This window comes from Choloepus didactylus, chromosome 5 (genome assembly GCF_015220235.1).
Source record: "Choloepus didactylus isolate mChoDid1 chromosome 5, mChoDid1.pri, whole genome shotgun sequence".
Lineage (NCBI taxonomy): Eukaryota > Metazoa > Chordata > Mammalia > Pilosa > Megalonychidae > Choloepus > Choloepus didactylus.
The window spans coordinates 2,456,187-2,476,193 of NC_051311.1; the positions used below are offsets into that span (position 1 = coordinate 2,456,187).

The 20,007-nt window shown below is 51.4% G+C and overlaps 1 protein-coding gene and 1 long non-coding RNA gene across 3 annotated transcripts in view; one reads left to right on the top strand and one right to left on the bottom strand.

Moving 5' to 3' along the window:
* Positions 1-2,657: 2,657 nt before the first annotated feature.
* LOC119534706 lies at positions 2,658-3,973 on the bottom strand. Its single transcript, XR_005217105.1, has 2 exons — positions 3,799-3,973; positions 2,658-3,188 (listed from the first exon to the last, which is right to left on the bottom strand). It is a non-coding gene; the product is annotated as an uncharacterized LOC119534706 (long non-coding RNA).
* Positions 3,974-4,476: 503 nt separating this feature from the next.
* The window catches only part of CACNB2 (calcium voltage-gated channel auxiliary subunit beta 2), a 309,005-nt gene continuing 293,474 nt past the window's right edge, over positions 4,477-20,007 (top strand). For both annotated transcript variants that reach the window (XM_037837665.1, XM_037837664.1), the window contains exons 1-2: positions 4,477-4,697; positions 12,426-12,518. In XM_037837665.1, coding sequence (XP_037693593.1) covers positions 4,590-4,697; positions 12,426-12,518 — 201 coding nt within the window. In that variant the 5' untranslated portion in view covers positions 4,477-4,589. The remainder of the gene's footprint in view (positions 4,698-12,425; positions 12,519-20,007) is intronic.

Consider the following 20,007-nt stretch of genomic DNA (forward strand, 5'->3'; position numbering starts at 1 on the left):
CCCAGCTAACTGCAGAAGCCCACACCCGAGGACGAAGAGGCAGCTAGGAGCCCAGCTACAGATAAACCAACCCTGTCAGTGTGTGAATCCAGGTGTGTTTCTTGATAAAGTAGCTCTCCTTGGTCTATGGCCCTGTGGGGGTGTGCAGGTGTGTGTTCCTCCCAGAAAAGACTGAGGTGCCCTGGAAAGGGAGAGCACGGGCAGGGGGCGTGGGGTGGGGTCAGAGGGTTTGCTGAGGAATCATTCATCTCAAAGGAGAGGCTGGGCCACCAGGAGAGCCAGACACAGGGGATGTGGCTATTTTTCAACATCGATTGGCAGCCGGCCCCCTCGCCTTCCAACCCCACTTATGAGCTGCGTGGGACTTCTTCACCTTCCGTCTTCCTGTGATCTGTTCTTCGCTGGGGCATCTCCGTGTTCTCGCTGTTCTCTCCTCCTTCCCTGCACCTGCCTGCTCCAGCACCTCGAGGCTCTGATCCCCAGTGCGGTACCTACTACGATTATAGTTCTGACATTGCCCCCCCTCTAGTGAGCGCCCTGCGGGACTCATCACCGCACACCAGCAAGAGAAGTAAGTCCATCTGCTTCTCCCACCAAAAACCCACCCTACCTGGGTGGCGGGCTCTTTGAGGGACACCGAGAGGCCGCCATGGTGCACAGAGAGCAAGTCTGAGAGCTGGGGCTGAATCCTGCCAGGTCACCCCCCAGCTCTCCACCCCAGGCCGCTCTCCTCCCCACCCAGAGGGGCCCAGACTGTGCCCCCAGCCCACCAGGGGTCTGGCTCTGCAGGCCCAGCCAGTGCAATGCAGCGGGGAGAGCAGCTCACACACTCGCCACCATGTGCCCAGCTCTCTCGTCTGTGCCCTCCTTCTCAGGGACCCAGGTGGGACCCCCATGGTGGCTGTGGAAGCCACTGGAAGGTGGAGAGAGCGTCTCAAGCCTGGGTTCCTGAATGTCAGCACGAAGCAGGGGGACCCCCCCTCCAGAATCAAGGGGCACACTTCTTGTTCTCTGCTCCACTAAATATTGGGGCTTTATTTGTTACAGCCTGTTGGCTGACACTAACTAACGCAGGGAAGGGGGGTGGGCAGTAATGTCTACCTCCCAGTCAGAGGAGGATCACAAGTCCTCAGCACAATGCTGGGAGCCACTGTGTGAACAAAGCAGCAGTTGCTGCAGTTGTGATGGGGTCTGGGTGAGAAACACGTCAGAGGAGACACAACCGGGCTTCGTCTGTCCAAAGGGCATTCTGCATTCTCTGTTCCAGAGCTCTCTCCGGGGTCCTCCGCGCCCACGACACCCTGCTGCTGCTCGGACGTGACTCGAGCTTCCCCGACCACTCCTGCTTCAGCTGTAAACTTCGCTCTACGCGCGCACGCGCGCACACACACACACACACACACACAGATGCTCTTATCCTTGATGTAAATATTCCAGGTGTTGTTACCCTGGCTTGAGTCTTTCCACACTTTTAAACAACCCGTGATTCATGGCGTTCACTCTACAGCTCAAGTTTACAGGCAGCAAGTGTGTCACCCAGTGGAGGCAGGGGACACAGGCAGGCCATCACGCCGGCCCGCGCTTGTGAAAACGCTGCTGAGAGGGACGCAGACTGGCCCCGCAGGACAGGCGAGAGACGGCCCGGGGTAAGCCACAGTCACTCCTGCTGCGCTCTGTCACGCGTGGGCACAAGCCGGCCAGTGGAGGAGGCACAGAGAATGCTGCCGCCACCGTGGCCTCCTCGGGTCCTGCTGGTACTGGTAGCCCAGGAGGCCTCTGCCTGCCCACGCCCCATGGTGTGAGCGTGGAAGCCACGCCCAGTTGGAGCACACCGGGCATCTGCATTTGCTGTGGACGCACAGTCGAAACACATTGGGCATCTGCATTTGCCGTGGACGCATAGCTGGAGCACACCAGGCATCTGCATTCGCAGCGGACGCACGGCCAGAACACACTGGACATCTGCGTTTGCCATGGATGCACGGCCAGAACACAGTGGACACCTGCATTCACAGCGGACGCATAGCCAGAACACAGTGGGCATCTGCGTTGCCGTGGATGCACAGCCAATATCGCCACGGAGTCTCACTGCCGCATGACTTTCAATTTTGAAAAAATTAGGTTTGACTTACCAGGTTTTCGCTGTCATCTGTGGTTTTCAAATACTGCCCGCATCGAGGTGTGTTTAAAACAAGAAAACTGACGGAAGGAAGGCATCAGTGACATGTTTTCCAGGTGTTTTCAGGTCTGTATTTGTTCTGACATTGCTCCCCTTTTTCAGGGGTAACATTTTGTTGCTTTTTATTTGAAGCCTTTTGCAAGCCAGATGAACTGAATGGTTACGCTGGATTGTATTAACGTTCAATACTTGCTAATTAAATTAGCATGGTTTATGAAGAACGAATTAATAATGACTGCGATCCCAGGAAACAGGATGAGATAAACGTTGTCTTTGTCTATTAAAACCGACAAAGCTGTGCTGTGTTCTAAGAAACAGGCACACAGACCTTTCAGTCCCTCGTTCCACAGCACTGTCAGGCTCCGACCCAGCGGCAGAGTGAGACGAGCGCTGCCTCGGAGTTCTGTCCAGTGGTGGAGGGAAATGTGGAAACAAAGAGCTCAGTAGCATCATAGCGAAGTGACAACAACACACTCCATCACATTTGAACACTTAATTCAAACTTTACTTGCTCCGTGGCTATAAATATAAACATTATGACAAGTGATTTTTCAGGGCTGTTTGGATATTTTGTGGGTCTCTTAACGCTGATTAAAGATAAAATGCTACTTGTCGAATGTCCTGACTGGAAGCGAATACACAAGCAATTAAGTCTGCTCTAAGGAATCAGACAGATGCCGTGGGACGACACCAAGTTCCATCAAACCAGGTGTTTTCAAGCCCTGTTAGAATTTCTCTCTCATGGAGTAACTCATTCATCCGGCAGGGGAGCTGCTGACCGCAAGTGCCCACAGACCCGCCCGTGAGTGCCAGGAGGGCAGCGGGACAGACACACTCTTTGTGCCCTGCAGCCATCGCCCATGCTGGCCCAGACTGCAGCGAGTGGCGCCGGCGGGCACCTGCCCGGCTCTGAGCGGGCTGGCCGGGAGCTGCTCCGTGCCCGGGCTCCACGCAGGGCTTACAGGCGAGGCCGGAACAGACTGAAAATTAGCCCCCGGAGCTGAGCACACTGAAAAAAACAAAGAAAAAGCAGGATTTAGCAGTTTGATTAAATGAAGAGGCCAATAGTGATTCTGTCAACAGATCGTGGAGTTAAAATGTACCAAACTCCAACCTAAATACAATTCCTTTCCATGTTCGTGCATATATACACAATGCAAACTGAAAACAAAAAACAAAAAACAAAAAAAACTTTAAAAAAATCCCAGCCAGGGCACTGGGGAAGCTCCCAGCCCTGGCTGCAAAGCAGACTCAGCACCTCTCTTCCCCCACCCCCCCCCCCCCCCCCCCCCCCCCCCGTCTCCCGGACCCCACGCCTGCACAGCCTCCCAGCGCCCCAGTCCATCACTTTTCACAATGGCGCTTTTAAAAAATTACAAACCACTGCTTCTATTTAGCATTCAGTATGATTTAACTTTAAAAAGGCAATTTTAGCCCTGGAGGTTAGGAAAATCAATGGCACTTTGGATTTGCCTAATTCCCAAATGGAACCAAGCCCAGCTTTCATCCCTGATCAAAACCAGTGTATGGCGGCCGTGGGTTTAAAATAGCTACGTTTATCTTTGAGAAGAACAAGTACCGCATCCCATAATAATTGAATACGCTCTGGTGAAACCTACAAGGCAGCTGGAGGCCGCTGTAGTGAGTGTCCGCACGCACACCGCGGCAGGAGCCTGTGCCTTCTGTCGTCGGCAGCCCGGCGCACACACGTGCGAACAGCGGTCTCCGCGGGGTGACGTTCCCCAGCGGGCTGCACCCCACGAGGTAACAGAGGCTTTCATTAGGGGAGCTGAGTGGATGTTCTCAGGGAAGGGTGGTTGCCATGGCAGTGCCCCTTATCAAGAGTTCCCCATCCCAGCATGGATGTTCTCCTAGGGAAGTGCTTATTTTGTCCAAAATGTGATACTCGGACTTCTCCTCCGCGTAGAAAAGGTCCAACTCGGAGGAAAGCGCGTCATTCCGTCTGGGGGCACAGGCGGAGAGAAGCGGGGCGCAGCACGGGGCACATCGAACCCGGGTTCGGAAGGGGTGGCTTCCAACCTGGTTCTCCCGGCGGGGGGAACCCTCCCCGGCCCCCCTCGGCCCAGCCCGGCGCCTGCGCCTGCCCACGGGCGTTCCGGGTGGACACCAGCCCCGCGCCCCGCGCCCCCGCCGGCCGCCCCGGGGTCCCCGCGCCCCGCCCGCCCCGACGCACCGCCCCTCGCCGGCGCGCTCCTCCCCCGCGGCCGCCCGCCAGGCCCGCCCCGGCCGCCGCCCCGCCGCAGCCCGCCCCGTCCCGCGCCCCGAGCGCCCCGGAGCGCCGCGCGGACGCCGGGGACGCCGGGGACGCCAGGTCCAGGGCCGGGCGGCGAGAAGCCCCGGAGGAGCGTCGCCCCGGGACGCGGGCTGCCTGGCTGAGCCCGCTCCGCCCATGGTCCACAACGACATGTCCCGGTCGCCTCCCCCGGCGGTGGCGGCGGCGCACGAGGCGCCCACGGAGCTGCTGGAGCCCGCGGGGGCGCTCGCGGCGGCGGCGCAGGTAGCGGGAGCGCGGGCGCGCCCCGAGTCGCTCTGGGTCTCCTCTCCTCCTCACGTCCCCCCTTCCCCGTGTCTCCCGCTCCCCCCGGGCCCCCGCGTTCCCCGCCGCCCCCCGCGCGCCCGCCCGGCCGCCCTCCCCCGGCTCCCCGGCTCTGCTCCGGGGTTCGTCCCCGCGGCTCAGGGGGGCGGCGGCGGGTCTGGCCCCGGGAGCGCGTGGGGAGCCCTGAGCCTGGCGGGCGCGCTGGACCTGCCCCGGAGTTGAGTCGGGGCGGCGGGGCTGGCCCCCTCGCGGGCCCTGGGACGCGCGCTGCGCGGGGGCGGGCGGCTGCGCCCTGGGCCCCTCCCCGGCGGCCCGAGCACCCCGGACGGCCTGGCAGCCCAGCGCCCAGCGCCCTCCACCAGCGCCCTCCAGGCTCGCCTGGACTCCTGGTGCCGTATCCTTAAGGAGGAAGGCGAGGGGGGTGCCGAGAAAGTTTTTCCTTTCCCCTTCCCCGGAGGCTTTAGTGTTAGAGGTTTCTGGGAAGATTCAGGCTTGCTGCTCTCCGTGAAACCGGAGAGGCCGGTGCAGCGCTGGGCGGGGTGGGTAAGGCGGCTTTTGGTGGCTCCGGCAGGTACGGTTTGGGTTACCGTCCCCTCCAGGCCCCTGCAGGGAGATGGTTTAAGACTCGCAGCTGTGGGCTTAAGATGTGTGCAGAGCACAGGGTCACAGTTCAAGGGTCCTTTCCAGAAACGTCTCTGCTTACTGGTTTGGGCTGCCTTTGCCGGACGTTAGTCCCAGGGAGCCGGGCTCAGGGAGGGCACGGTTTAGAGCAGGGACGGGGCAGGGGTGGGGCAGAACAGGGCAGGCTACAGGTGCTTTTGTCGCAGTCCTTGTCATCTGGGGATAGGTGGTGGAACCGGGCAGCTCCGGAGTCTTGGGTGTTGCAGTGATGGAGGCCTCAGTGGCAGAATAGAGAGCTTTATTAAACTTTCTTTTACCACTAGGAGGTAAACGTGCTAAGTTAAAACCTAATTCCCCTCAACTTGAGATGAAAGAAGAAGGTTGAAACTTAGAACCTGCGTCCACGTCTCTCCTGGCGATAAAGGAGCCAGCTAACCGTGGGCCTGGCTGCTTGGCTGCCCACGCAGGCAGCTCCCCACCGCTGAGAATCCAAATACTTGCCAACACTTTCGGTTTGCTCTGCTCTCCTCATTTTATCTGGACGCTTGTCAGGTTAGACAAAAATGGAAAATGTGCTCCGAGACCTTGTACCTCCAGGGCGAAGGTTTTGCGGATCAACAGAGAGATTTTTAGACCCTCGTTTCCCTTTGATCTTGCTTGAGGGATTTTTAAAGTTTTTGTTCTTGTGATAAAAATAGTCCTTGAATTCCTGGAGATCAAAGTTAGGGCTAACTAACTTTCAGAGGGGAGATCCTAATTTGCTTAGTGATTTGTATAATTAAACATAAGCCAACACATATTTATTGTGTAGTTGCAACGTGGAACAGATTCTAACAAGATAAGACACAATTTCTGCCTTCAAAGAACTTACATCTGGTAGCTGCAAATGTGACAACTTTATAACAGTTGTGTGATGTGGGCTATGAGAGAAGCACAGAATGTTACATGGTTTCAAAGGAGTAAAATCACAACTATTCTGTTTGGGGTAACCTTTAAGGACTTCCTGGAAAAGGTGGCATTTGAGAAGAGATTCCAAGGATGCGCCAGCTTTCGACAGACTTTCAGAGAGGTGGTGGGCTGCCATATGATCCGCAGAAAGGGGGAAAGGTACAGATTGGGCAATGCTAGGCATAACACCAATGAGGCGATTTGGGGCCATGTCTTGGCTTTGGCACCTCTGTGGTTAATAGAGAACAGAGGAGGGGCCCGCGAAGAAGCCACATGGAGGGTGACGCTGAAGGCTCACCTGGGAGTGCTTGGTAAGGAGGCTGGGACTTGGGTTCAGGGGTGGAGCTGCCAAAAAGGAGGGTGATAGCACAGTCTGGGTGAGAGCTAATAAGGCCTAAACAAAAGCAGGAGAAGAGAAAATGGGTGCAAGAGGTCTGTGCCCGGGACGTTTTGAGGGCTCAGTCCTCGGGAATTGGCAAGTGATTGCACAGGGACCGGGTGGGGAGGAGGAGAAATGGATTTTCCTTGCAGGTGAGGGATGTGAGCACCACCTGCACCTGCCACCATCTCTCAAGGAAGGCAACTTACCTGCAATGCGTTTGTGTCACACCATAACTGAAGGGAAGCCTTGCTTTTTACTTTATACCTAGTAAATCTTGGGGTCACGGGGCTGTGTGAAGCCTGGCCCAGCCCTGGCACCCCCTCTCTGTCTGGCTGGTGGGGAGACTGTCCGTGAAGGAGGCCTCTGGAGCATTTCATTGTTTTGTGGCCCTAAGCCATAGTAATTTTCATTTGCACGTGGAACCTGTGAGCAGCCACTGGCTTGAACCGCGCTCCCCATTTCACCCCTGGATTCTCTGGCAAGTTTTGTGGGAACAAAGCGAGGGATGTAGAGTTGCAGACTCGGCTCGGTAACCCTGCCTGGAGCTGGGCACCCTTGCACCGTCCATCCACAGCACACTTTCAGAAACAAAATGAATCGAGAACTGAGCAGCCACCTCATTGCACAGTCGTGAATGCCTGGATTTAGGCGAGTGGCGTTGCTGTTTGACCTGCCGGAAGCCCCACTGCACCCTCGGGTGCTGTCTCCCACCAAAATACGGCGCTCCTGCAGGAGCCTCTCCGCAGAGCTCCGGGTCTGCCCTGGCCACGCAGGAGCCACCGGCCACGTGTAGCCACTGAGCGCTCGAAATGCAGCTGGTCCAAGCCGAGATGTGCTGGGTGTAAAACACACAGCTCAGGTTGAAACCTTAACACAAAAGAAAGAAGAAGGAACACCCCGCCAATCAGCTTCGCCGTTATTACCTACTGGGATAGCACATTTTGGACTGAATGGGGCTGCCAGAGTTCGTCGTCACACACGGCTTCACCTGCTGCCTGTTCCTTGGCGGTGGGGCCTCTGGAAGCGGACGATGGCCCCTGGGCCTGCGCCTCTCTCTGCCGCCGCTCTGGGTGCCGCTGTGACTCTCCGGGGGGTGCGGCTGCTGGGTGGAGGCCGGGGGCTGGGAATAGGGCGGAGGTGGGGACAGGTGCTGGGAGAAGCGGGGTGCGTTGGGCCCCGCTGCGCTGTAGGGGCCGCAGTCACGCCTGAGAAGGAACAGGCCGTCTCCAGCGGGCCTGTTTGTTTTGCTCCTAGCCACGATCCGGCCGCCCACCCCAGCTGCCTCGGCCAGACGCTTTTCCAGCTCGTTGATAACGGCAGCGACTTGGCTCTTTGTCTAAAAAGAGTGGCAGCCCTTCTCCGGGGCCCTGTTTTCTAGAAACGTCCTTTGTCTCCACACGGAGTGGCTTCATGGACACTCCACCTTCACCCCCGACCCCTGCTTTCCCCTTGGACTGTGTTTCCAGCCTGGTGCTCTCACTGTTTTCCTTTTATTCCTTGATCGGGCAAGGGAGAAGCTGAGAACCGCGACAGTCAGAACGGCTGCGTGGGTTTGAAACTTCGAAATAAAGTATCTGGCTGGATGGGCGACTGGGGGTTTAGTTGGTCTTGTTGTTTGATGTACACTGGGGTTTCGCGTGTTTCCCTGTCGCTGGCTTAATTCTCTGAGTTAGGCAGTGTGTGGCCTTGTCCTTGCAAGGAGCGTGGGGCCGAATTTGCCCTCCCCGTCGGGGTGCTGGTGCTTCCACGCTCTGCCCGTCCTACAAACGTAAGCGCCTCCTGCCCCCTCTCCCTGGGGCAGAGAAAGGTAATCGCTGCCCCCCTCCCCTGGACCCTCCCCGGTCCTGCCCTGGAGGGCTTCCCCAGCCTGCCCACTGCCCCTGTCCGGGCGCCCCTCTGCTTTCTGCAGACCCCAGAGAGCTCCGTGGAGGGGGCCCCCGAGGCCGCTCTGCCCTTGTGCTGGCACATCACATAAAAGCCAGCGTCTGGCTTTGGCCTCTTCTTGGGGAGGCAGTCCCAGCTCCTTCTCTCCTAGAAAGTGTTCTGGCTCCCCGTAAAGGGCGAGGTGTAACCCTCCAGGCCCCTCTGGGTAGCTCTGGCTGTGTTTGCTTTGAACCATGAAACAAGGAGATGTCAGTAATTCAGAGGATGAAATGGAGGGATGAAAACAGGTCCCAGGCCTCAGCGTCTCGCTCGTGGGGAGCGGTGTAGGTGGAATCGTGGCTGTCAGCCCACCCGAGGCCCGGCAGCCCAAGAGCTATCCTGGGGGCCTTCCTGGAGGCCGTGTCCTGGAATCTGTGTCCTCTGGACCATGTCCTGGAGGCTGCATCCCGTCCTGGAGGCTGCATCCTGGGGGTGCCAGGCCACCTTTCTGAGCCCAGCTGACATCTCCTTTTATCTGATTACTTCTGTGATTAACTACTGTCTGCCTCAACCATGTGGAAATTAGTTTCAGTTACCTGGGAAAACACAGTCAGTCACTGGCTGATTTTAAGAGGAAGGTCCAATTTTAACAGCGATTTGGTATCAAGACAGGCATTCACGCAACTGATATTGACATCATGATGGACTTTTGATAGCTTCTTAATAAGCCATTTATATATTTGTGAAAATAAGTTTTTTTTTTTTTGTTCTAGTTTCTGAAATCTTACTTGGCTTGATTGGTTGTTTTAGGAGAAGTAAAGGAATTTAAATACATGCCTTTTGTTTTCTCTTTTGCTATGGTAACATAATTTGCTTTTATTAAGCTCCAAATGGATGACAGACAGAAATTAGTGACTTTCAGACTCTGTTTCCAAGCATGTGCAAGGGAGAATCTTCCGGAAACGCTTTGCAGACCCCTTCTAACCCTTACCCTTTCCTTCCTGCAACTCAGCCTGCCCTGATGTTATGTTTCGTGTATTGGGGGGAAAAAGTCATATTGCTAAAAAATAGGAAAACTGTTGATTGTGAAAGCAGCTGCCTTTGAAGCAGCAAATTAACTAAGAAAACAATATTTCTTTTCCAAATTTAGTCAAAATAATATTTGAATACTAATATTACTCATCTTTTTCAATGTAGGGGAGTTTTGTCCTTCCCTTTTTAAAAAATTCCTGCAGATGAAATACTCTAGTACTTATTTTCAAAGATTTAAAATAACTCAAAAATAAGTCATAAGAAGATGGATTTAATTTTGAATATGCATTGAACTAAAGGAAACTTAATTTTGTAATGGCAATATAAATTTTTACTAACATTTTTAAAGTATGTAAAAATGAGCTTTACAAAGAATATTTTTTTCTTGATGCTGGATATTGTTAGAAAAAATAACTAGTCATTGAGTAGTCTCTGTACAGTTAAAAAAAAAAAAGCCCCCAGAAGATAAACTACTGATTAAATTAGCAACATAGCAAGGTAGAGGTAGAATTAAGCCTATCTGTTTATTTTGGCTTTTTGTAAGCATGATTTATGCTGAATGGGGATTTTCCACAGTGCCGTGACGGCGCACACGAGTTTGTACTTGAAATAGGCCGTCCCTCCGGAATGTCCGTGCTGGACGCGCGCCTGCTTTCCTCGCCCCACTCTCCTCTGTGCCCATCCAGTGTCTCCCTGACCCGGGGTTTCAGGTAGCGGGGCTGGGACACCTGGGACGACGCGAGGACCCCGTGTGCGTGGTCACTGCTGAGGCCTTTGCAGCGGGTATCCGGGGTCCAGGGGGCTGAGGCTGCACTCTGGGTGTGTCTGATGCACTGCCCAGGACCCCCCGCCCCGAGGACCCCAAGGAACCCCTCCCCCGAGGACCCCCGTCTTCCAAGGACCCTGAGGACCCCCAGCCCCAAAGACCTTGAGGACCCGGACCCCGAGGACACCTGCCCCCAAGGACCCTGAGGACCCCCAAGGACCAGGACCCCAGGACCCCCACCATGAGGACCCTGAGGACCCCCAAGGACCTGGACCCCAGGACCCCCACCCCGAGGACCCTGAGGACCCCCAAGGACCAGGACCCCAGGACCCCCACCCCGAGGACCCCGAGGACCCCCAAGGACCTGGACCCCAGGACCCCCACCCTGAGGACCCCTGCCCCCAAGGAGCGCGGCCTCTGCTGAGCTCCATCCTCCGGACCTTGTGTGCCTCCCGCGGGTATGAAAAGCTCACACAGCAGAGCAGCCGGGGAGTAAAAGCCATTTATCCTTCACCACCTGAGACATGACAGTCACAGAGTCACATCTGCCCTCCACGTGTGTCGGATGGTGCTGGAAACAGACGTGGTCATGACAGAAGATGATATTTTTTCTCTCTGCTCTCAAATATAATGTATGTTCTTCCTGAAAATAAGTAGCCTGGGCCCCCTTCCCCCAAAAAGAAGCATTATGTTAGGCCTAAGAAATGCTTTCAGGGTACTCAGTATTTTTCCATATGATATAATGTAGCATTTTTGTGTTTTAAGGAAATTTTCAAACTTTTAGATTTCTTCAGCCTTGCACGGGACTTCTGTCCAAACCTTTGCATAATAATTGGAAAAGAACGCTGTTGGAAGAATGTTATTTTTCAGCAGTTTACTGAATAATGTTTACCCAAGAAAGAAGAATAAGCTGCGAGTGAGGAGCCCGTGTACATTACGTTCCGAAAGCCCGGCTCAGCCCCTCTTCCCTTTGATGAGGCGGAGTTAATTAAATGCCATGGAAACCATTTGCATTGCATAAATCCCTTGGATACTGAGAAGAGAACAAACTTATTTAAGAAAAGATTTTTTTGCTTTAAGATTATACCACCCTCTCACTGATTGTAAATTCCTGTAAATTACTCATAACACAAATGTTTGTAATAGAGTTCAGCTTGCCCAAATGCTATGTATATTATGGTTCATAAGATATTTCCATTTTAACTAAAGCCATATGAACTTATGAAATATAACAAAGTAGCATTTTCAAAACCCGAGTCTGGTGATTTAAAAAATATAAATTCTGTAAATTTCAATAGTCTAATGACATCTCTCTGAGCCTAAGAATTCTAAACATATTGTTTAGAAGTTCTCGCCTGCCTCCACCCCTGACGTGGGCGTTGCAGTTTCATGTACTGTTTGAGTCCTTGCCATGTGCTCCGTCTTATGTTACATGCTATAGATACATTATTTCACTTAATGCTTGCAACAAACGTGCAAGTTAGACATCAATATCCCACCTTGAGAACTGGAAGCCTGAGCTTGGACAGGCTGGCAGATTTCCTCCAGGTGTGTTACAGGCTTCCAGCCTCCAGCAAGTTCACTCTAAGCTCAGCTTTGAGCTATTTTTCCCTTGTATTTTAATGTTCAATATTCCTAATATCTTTACCTGTGGCTAGAATTAAATGCAGATTGATACATAGTTTATTCTCAGTGCTCTGACTGTAAACTGTAGATTTAATAGAAAACAACAAGTTCATTGGTGGATGTTGGTGCTTGGCTGAATCCTATAATTAAACCATCTTACCTTTACTTTTCTGTATGTGCATGCTTTCTCTTCAGTTGCTTTTGCTTCTTGACTAACGTATTTACAAATACCTCAAATTGTTTTAATTTGCCAGTTATGAAATGCTTGGTCTAGAAACTTCTCCATATAGATTCACCAATTTGAATACATTTTTGTGGTTCCACCAATAACTTCCTAATGATGAGCAGATGATGGCGAGTTTTGTTCTTTGGCATTTTATAGAATTGGGCCTAGATTCCTGTGAGAGGGCTGAAAAAATAATCTTGTCTGTCTTTCTCCCCTTTTTTGTAGTCGTATGGGAAAGGAGCTAGAAGGAAGAACAGATTCAAAGGGTCCGACGGGAGTACGTCGTCTGACACTACCTCAAATAGTTTCGTTCGTCAGGTAAGGTGGCTTTTAAATTCTTGATTTTGAGAAGTGCATTAGAATAAATTTAGGTTTTGTTTAAGAAGGTGATTTTTTGCTCTCATCCTTGTGGTTTAAGTAGTATTATTTTCCTTACTTCGGTTGAAGTGGAAACCATGCCATTTAATTGAGTCCGTGCGTGATAATTGCTCTTCCTGGCAGGTTGGGGAAAGACAAGTGTGAACTTCATTGAGAAGGTTTCTTCTAACAGAATCGGCGACTCCCGCGATGCCGGCAGGCTTCTTTGGGGGGTGGTGAGGGGTACCTGTGTTTCCACTGGCGAAGGTGAGGTCCTGGTTGGAGTCCCTCCAGCTTGCTCCAGCTTGTGTTTTCTTCTTCCCACTTTGGGCATGAATTGAAAAAGAGAAAATTGTTATTGGTCTTGAAATGGTTGAGGCTGCGTAGGATGAATAGAACACGTCACTTTGATACCGATTGGAAGCAGGGGATTCTCTGCCTGATGTGCTCAAATGACCAGTTCCTAAGACAGCGGGTTTTAAAGAGAAAGTGTTTATTTCTGAGCATGAAGCAGGAGAGCAGACGGCCTTTGGGCCCAAAAATCTGTCTCCCCGAATTGCATTAACTCTGATGGTTCAATAGTGTCCAGTGATGCAGGTTTTAGGATAATGAACACAATGGCCCCAGATGATGTAGTTAGAGGTGATCTAATTATTGAACATGTGCAGATTTATTACATGCTTAGTTACAGAATGTGTGTAAAAAAAATGGCCTTAATATGATGATGGGCATGATTTTTAGTATTATAATGAGGTATAGATCACTTACAGGTTAAAGTCTAACCTGCTCATGTCAGATGGGCCCATTTTGGTTAGATCTGGCTCCGTCTAGCAAGATAGTTTTGGGATTGGGGTGGATTAGTTCTGGGTTGACCCAAGGCCCTTCATTAATAAACATTAGGGGCTGTCTTTGGTGATCGGATAAGGGGGTACAAGTGGGGGTCAGTCACAAGATTTTAAAATTGGAAGATAATGGCTAGATAGTTTCACAGTCAGCATCAGAGATGAAGGCAGCTGGGTTACAGGGCAGTGATGTCAGGTATTTCCCTCTGGCTGGTCTAACACACTAGAAAGTAAAAAGGAGTGTCTGTATAATGATGCAGTCATCATCGTCGTTTGTTAAAGCCTCGCTTCCCGTCACGGTGTCTCTGAGATGGCACCTCCACAGTGCTGCCTCTGGGGACGCTGCCTTCGTTTCGGGTAACGAGTGGTGAATTCCTGCCAAGAAGTCTGGGACTCGCCCCTAGACAAAAGAGGCAGCGCCAGGCTCCCTCCCACACAAACACACTCATGTGTGGTGGCAGAAGGGCCTGTCATTAAAGGAGTGTCAGCACCCACACCTCAGAGGCTTGGGGTCGAGGCTATGTCCCCCAGGCATGGGGACGAGGGGCCTGCTCCCTCGGCCGAGCCACGGCTGGTAGTGGCTGACGTTCTCATAGATCGTCTCTTGCCAGTGGCAGCTCACGCCCCAACACGCTGGCTGCCGACCGCAAATGTTGCTCTGTTTCCCTGGGCGCCACTGTCCCCCTGGCTTCTGGTGCCCGCTGCTGCGGCCTTTGGTTCCACCGCTGCCCCCGGTTTCTGTGGCAGGAGGGTCTTCTGTAAATCCTTCATGACCTTCTGGTTTTGTTTTTGTTGGGGTCAGTACTGCCTCCCTTCCCCTCCAATGTGCCTGACTCGGTTTACCCCATAGCACTCACCAGGCCCCCACCCCCACCGCGGTCAGCGGCATTTGGGTTTAGACTTGGTCACTGCTGGCGTCCTGGGGCTGGTGGCTGCCTCCGTACTTTTTCTGCAGAGACCCAGGGTGATGCATGTCCCGCCGTCAGCTCCCCTCCTGCGCTGTCCCAGTCTGCAGACGGTTCACCAGAGTCCCTTTGAGTCAACTAGAGATACTTTTTGTTCCGGAACGTGCAAGTGGAAATCGCCTTGGTTGCAAGAACTTAGTAAAAGAGCATTGCTTAAGAAGGAGCAGAGCTTTTTTGCCAAGAAGCTTTAGGATGTGAAAAGATGGTGCCCAGGGCGGTGAGCTGAGTTCTAAAGGTGCCTGGGGGTCGAGTTGCTGCAGGTGTGTGTGGCCTGGCGCTCGGTGCGGGTCAAGGGCCGCGAGAAGTCGTGACCTAGCTCACAGGAGTCCGTGAGAGGAAGCTACCCAAGGCCTTTTCCACTTTGAGCAGCTGTATTTATTCTGCCCCTGGGACAGGAGACTGAACCCGGGGGGCTACAGCCCACAGCTCTGGGTGACCAAATGGCGCTGAGGACTCAGAAGGAAAAAATGGGCTTTGAGGATTAGCCTCAGGAAGGCAGCGCGGAACAACAGGTGGCAGACTGGGATGCCAGGGGAGGGAAACTGGTATGTTTACGTGAGCAAGGGTTAATGAATAAAAACTGATAGCCTGAGCCCATTATCACTCATATGGGCTGTGCAAAAAGGTCACTGAAGGGCAGCCACGGGACTGATTTTCCAGTTGTCCTGCTGGCTGTGAATTCCCCTTTCTTGGAGCTTTGGGAATTGACTTCAAATGGGGGCCTTGCTACACTGCAGATAAATGAGCTAAAGTTTGTTTTTCCTCAAGATAACTTTGTTTTGACATCATGTTCTTGGTAACACATGAGGTGTGTGCTTGAAGCCCAATTATAAATGGTAAAGAGAGTTGTTAAGCTACTTAATGTAAATTTAGATATATATTACCAAAGTAGGTATGAGCATTTAAGGAGACAAAAAAAATCGATCCTAAAGTTTTTTAAAAAAAGAAAGGTCCTTCTCCTTGAGTGTCAGCCAAATGAGGTGCTTTTTTGGGAGGATTTGGTGTAATGACTACACAGGAGGCCGTCAAAAACCCTGAAAGCGCCTGCCACTTCTGTCACAGAGCGAGCAACTGCATTTTTGCTTTGGTAATTTAATCTCTATTCTGTTAAAACTGCCTTCATTTTCTGCTGCAGTATAAAAGGAAGCAAAAGCTACTCTGACGAGTGCTGGATATTGAATAGAAATGTTTGCTTGAGTGTCTTTGCAGAACTGCATACCAGAGAGTAACAATAAACACGCTGAATTATTAAATGACCTGAGAGAGCCCCTTTTAAATGTGTTCTTTTTATAAGTGATGTTTTGCCAAACAAGTGACTTGTGTGGGTGTGGGTGTGATTTCCCTCTCTGTGACGAGGGCTCGACAGTTGGTGTCAGGTCGTTATAACTGGGCTGTATTTTAAAATACCTTACAGTTAGATTCTATTACCAGCCCTTGAATTAAAATGCTTTCCCATCTAACTTTGAAAATTAGGATTATATTTCTACCTGCAGTATGTTACTTGTAAGGACTGTTAAAACGGGTTTGGGAAATACTGGTACTTTTAGGTGGCTTTCATAATACTGAGACTTAAAACTGTTAGAAGTTGAAAACATGAAAATTTTAGGTAAAGAGAAGGAATTAGGAAGTTTCATTTTTTTTAATAAACGGGAGAATATCATAGTTACGTACAATTAGGCTTAAAAGTAGATCTAATTTGTATTTACTTTGTAAACAAGTTTTTTTATGGATAAGTAACATATATGCCAAAACAATAGAAAAATCCTGTGTTCCTGCAGAGTGAAAACCCGTGTAACTCCCAGCCTGCTCAAGCATAAGCCTCCCTGCACCCCAGAAGGCCCTCCTTGACCCCCCTCAATCATACCTCCTCCTGCTCCCCACCGGGTGCCCGCTTTCTGACGTCTGAGGCTGTGGCGTGGTGACTGGCTTGGGCGTTTCGTGAGACTGGACTCGTTCCACGTCTGGGTTCTCACTCAACCTCCGAGTCAGCGTAGCCGTCCGTGGTGGGTGTTGCGGTACTCGGCTCATCTTCTTTGCTGCAGAGCACTCCGCGGCGTGGCTGAGCCGCCGTTGGTGCACCTCCGGGCTGCTGACCGGCCTGGGCTGTGGAGCCGCCGTGCACATCTCCGTGTGCATCTTTGGGACGTGTGCACTTCTGTTGGAAGCACAGGGGCCTTGTGGGTGCTCGTGTCCAGCCCCAGTGCGCACTGCCAGGCGGTGTTACGAGGTGGCCGCGCCCAGCTGCACCCCACGAGCAGCACGTGGCGGGTCCCTCTGCTTCGCGTCCTTGCTGACCCTTGGCCTCGTCAGCCTTCTCCGTGTCAGCCCTTCTGATGAGCGCATGGAGGGAGCTCAGGTGGTGTTTGTTTACCTTTCCCTGATGACTGAGCCACAGCTCACCTGGGGCTGGACTTAAGGCCTGCTGGGTGCTGTTTCAGTGTCCCGGCTGCAGAGACAAATACCATGCAATGAGAATTTACTGGCTCATGGTTTTGAGGCTGGGAGAAGTCTAAACCTAGATGTCATCAACGTGGTGCTTTCTCCCCGAAGACCGTGGCGTCCTGAGGCTGGCTGCCGTCCGTCCGGGGTCCTTGGGTTTCCCGTCACACGGCAGTGCACGTGGCTGCGCCTTCTCTCCTTTCTCCTCTGGGTTCCGTTGACTTCCAGCGTCTGCTCCTCCCTGTGGCTTCTCTCTATAAACCTCCAGTAACAGGATTAAGACCCATCCTGTTCACTTGACCGCAACCTAACTAGAAATAACACCTTCAAAAGGTCCTGTTTACGAGGGCTCACACCCCCAGGAATGGATTAGGATTAAGAACATGTTTTCTGAGGTACATAATTCAACCTACCGCCTATGCCAAATGTATATAAATATAAAAGCAGCAGGTTTATGAGGTCATAACAGAATTTAGAATCTGAAAAATCTTACACAAGTATTTGATCACTCTGTGGTAAATATCCCATTTGTTGTAATAACTATGTCGGTGGCCATTTGATGAAAGTCACCTCATCAGTATTTATGACATTTTCTTAATGGAATATGTTGAAATATACTGGAATATTTGGTACTTGAGCAGAAACAAAAGTACAAAGTGAAAGGGTAAAAGGCATTCATTTGTGATTTTGTTTTTCCCAAACTTTTGGCTGAATATACTTAGCCATCATTTATTTGTAGTGCTTGAACTAAAGTTATTCTTTAAGAACCATCGTTAGTCTTTAGTGAATGTTGTTTACAGGTGTATTTCTGCTTTTAGGCTCTGAAGCAGGAACACAGCTGCTGTGGAACAATTTGGCCGTCTAGATAAAAGCATCATTTTGTTAGTGAGCTAGTTCACCATCAGTTAACCAGTTCCTAATTCTGGCGCCTGACGTCACCAACCTGCTTGCAGTCAGTGATGTTTTCTCTGACGTCTGGTGTCTGTGCCTCTGGCTTCTACTGACGTGTCCGATTGTCCTCTCTTTTAAGGCTTCCGGTAATAGGAGACCTGTCACCCTGATTGAACTGTCCGCGCCTTAACTGATAATGACGGTGGGGTCGCACCACAGGAACGTGGACTGGGGTTAAGAACTTGTCTTTGTTGGGGTGCACGGTCCAGCCTACCACAGGTGCTTCAGAAATGGCTTTTCAGCTCACTGGGGCTTTTGCATAGGAAAGATGCTGTTTTCGTTTCCTGGTTGCTAAAACTAATACTATGCCATGTTGTGGCTTAAAAAACAGGAATTTATTGTTTCCTGGTTTGGGTGCTAGGAGAAGTTCCAGATCAAGGCACCACCAAGGCATGCTTTCTCCCGGAAGACCGTGGCGTTTGGGGCTGGCTGCCGGCGCCCCTCGCCTCTTGGCTTTTCTGTGCACGCGCAGGGTGGTGGGGGCGGCTCTCCTGGCTTCCGGGGTCCTGCTGACTCCCAGCCTCTGCCCCGGCTTCCTCCCCCCGTGCCTGAGTTTCATTCTGCGGATAAAGGGCTCCGGCAGCGGGACCGAGACCCGTCCCGGCTCAGCTGGGCCGCGCCTTACCTGGGCGTCCCCTCCCCCCGAGTCCTGCTCCCCGGGGTCCGCACCACGGGGTGGGTGCAGACGAAGAACCTGCTTTTCTGGGGTGCAGAGCTCCAAGCCACCACAGACAAAATTAATTTGTTAATGGGCAGAAAGTGTTAAACATGATTTCTGGGCATCTCTGTTAGAATTAATGAAGAATATTGTCCAAATTGTTTATGTACCAAAAAGAATTTAATACATAAAGCTAATGGCTGTCTAGGATGTATTAGGTAAAATTCTTATTCATATGAATGTTGGAATTTTTGTCAAAAGATACATGAATGGGGAACTTCAGTTATCCTGGTAATAAGTCAGGAGAAGCTGTAAGTCCTCAAATCCTTCACAATTAATGCCCTGCTTAAATTTAGAGTATATTAAGAAAATAAAGTTTTCACATAATTTGCTCTTTTCTCTTAACTTCATAAAAAAAGGAAGGAGGGAAGGAAGGGAGAGAGGGGGGAGGGGAGGAGGAAAAGACGGAAGGAAGGAAGGAGGGAAGGAGGGAAGGAACGAATTCCTAAGGTCTGTTGTCTTGAAAAAACAAAAAGGTATATTTTTGTACCCAAACCTTAAGAGTTTAAGTTCATTGACTGGAAGCACCCTGGGCGGGGGTGAGTGGCCTGGCACCCAGGGGAGCGCTTTGGTCCAGTTCTGTTCAAGAGCTTGGTGGGAAGTGATTGCTCCGTCATCTCTGGGAGGCGAGCAGCCCTGGGGAGATGAACCCCAGACCTGGACGCGTCGCTGGTGACACCTGGGGCTGGAACAGGGACAGACTCCTGTCAGGGTCGGGGGAGAACGGTGGGAGGTGCTGGGCGGCCCTGACACTACATGAGGGCGCTGCGGGGGTGTGCATGTGTGTGCGCGTGTGTGTGCATGTGTGTGTGCACGTGTGTGTGTGTGCATGTGTGCATGTGTGCAACTGGGAATACAGAAAGGAGATGGAGGGTGATAAATGAAGGGGACAGTTTGTGAGACTTGCAGTGATGTTTTCTACTTGACAATTTTTAAATTCCTTGCCTGGCAGCCCCACTTAGCTCTTGACCATGCCATCCTGCCTTACTTTCCGAGCTTTAGCTCTATGGTTCCTTGGGATTCATTTTTTAAAAATTCATAGATGTTATTTTTTAGAACAGCTTGAGGTTTACAGAAAAGACGAGCAGGTAGTACAGAGGTTCTCACGTTACCCACCCCTCAGCAGTTTCCCCAGTTATTAACATCTCATATTATCGTGGTATGTTTCTTACAATTAACCAGTATTGATACATTGTTATTAATACAGACGCATGGCTAAAATTAAGGTCCGCTCTTTATGTTGTACAGTTCCAAAGGTTTTGACAAATGTATCATGTGTGTATCTGCTGTTACCGTACAGAGCAGTTGCACCACCCTAAAAATCCCCTGTGCTTCACCTGCTCTTCCCTTCCCCAGGATTCATTTTTAATTGAATTTTATACTGGAAAAATCAATCAAATGTACATATATGCATGATATATGAATATGTGCATGTATGTTACAGGTATGCATCTATGTGTGCATGTCTGTTCACACAGTCTTTTATTTAAGGGGCACTAGTTCTTCTGGTTGCCTTTAAACTATCTTCAATAAAG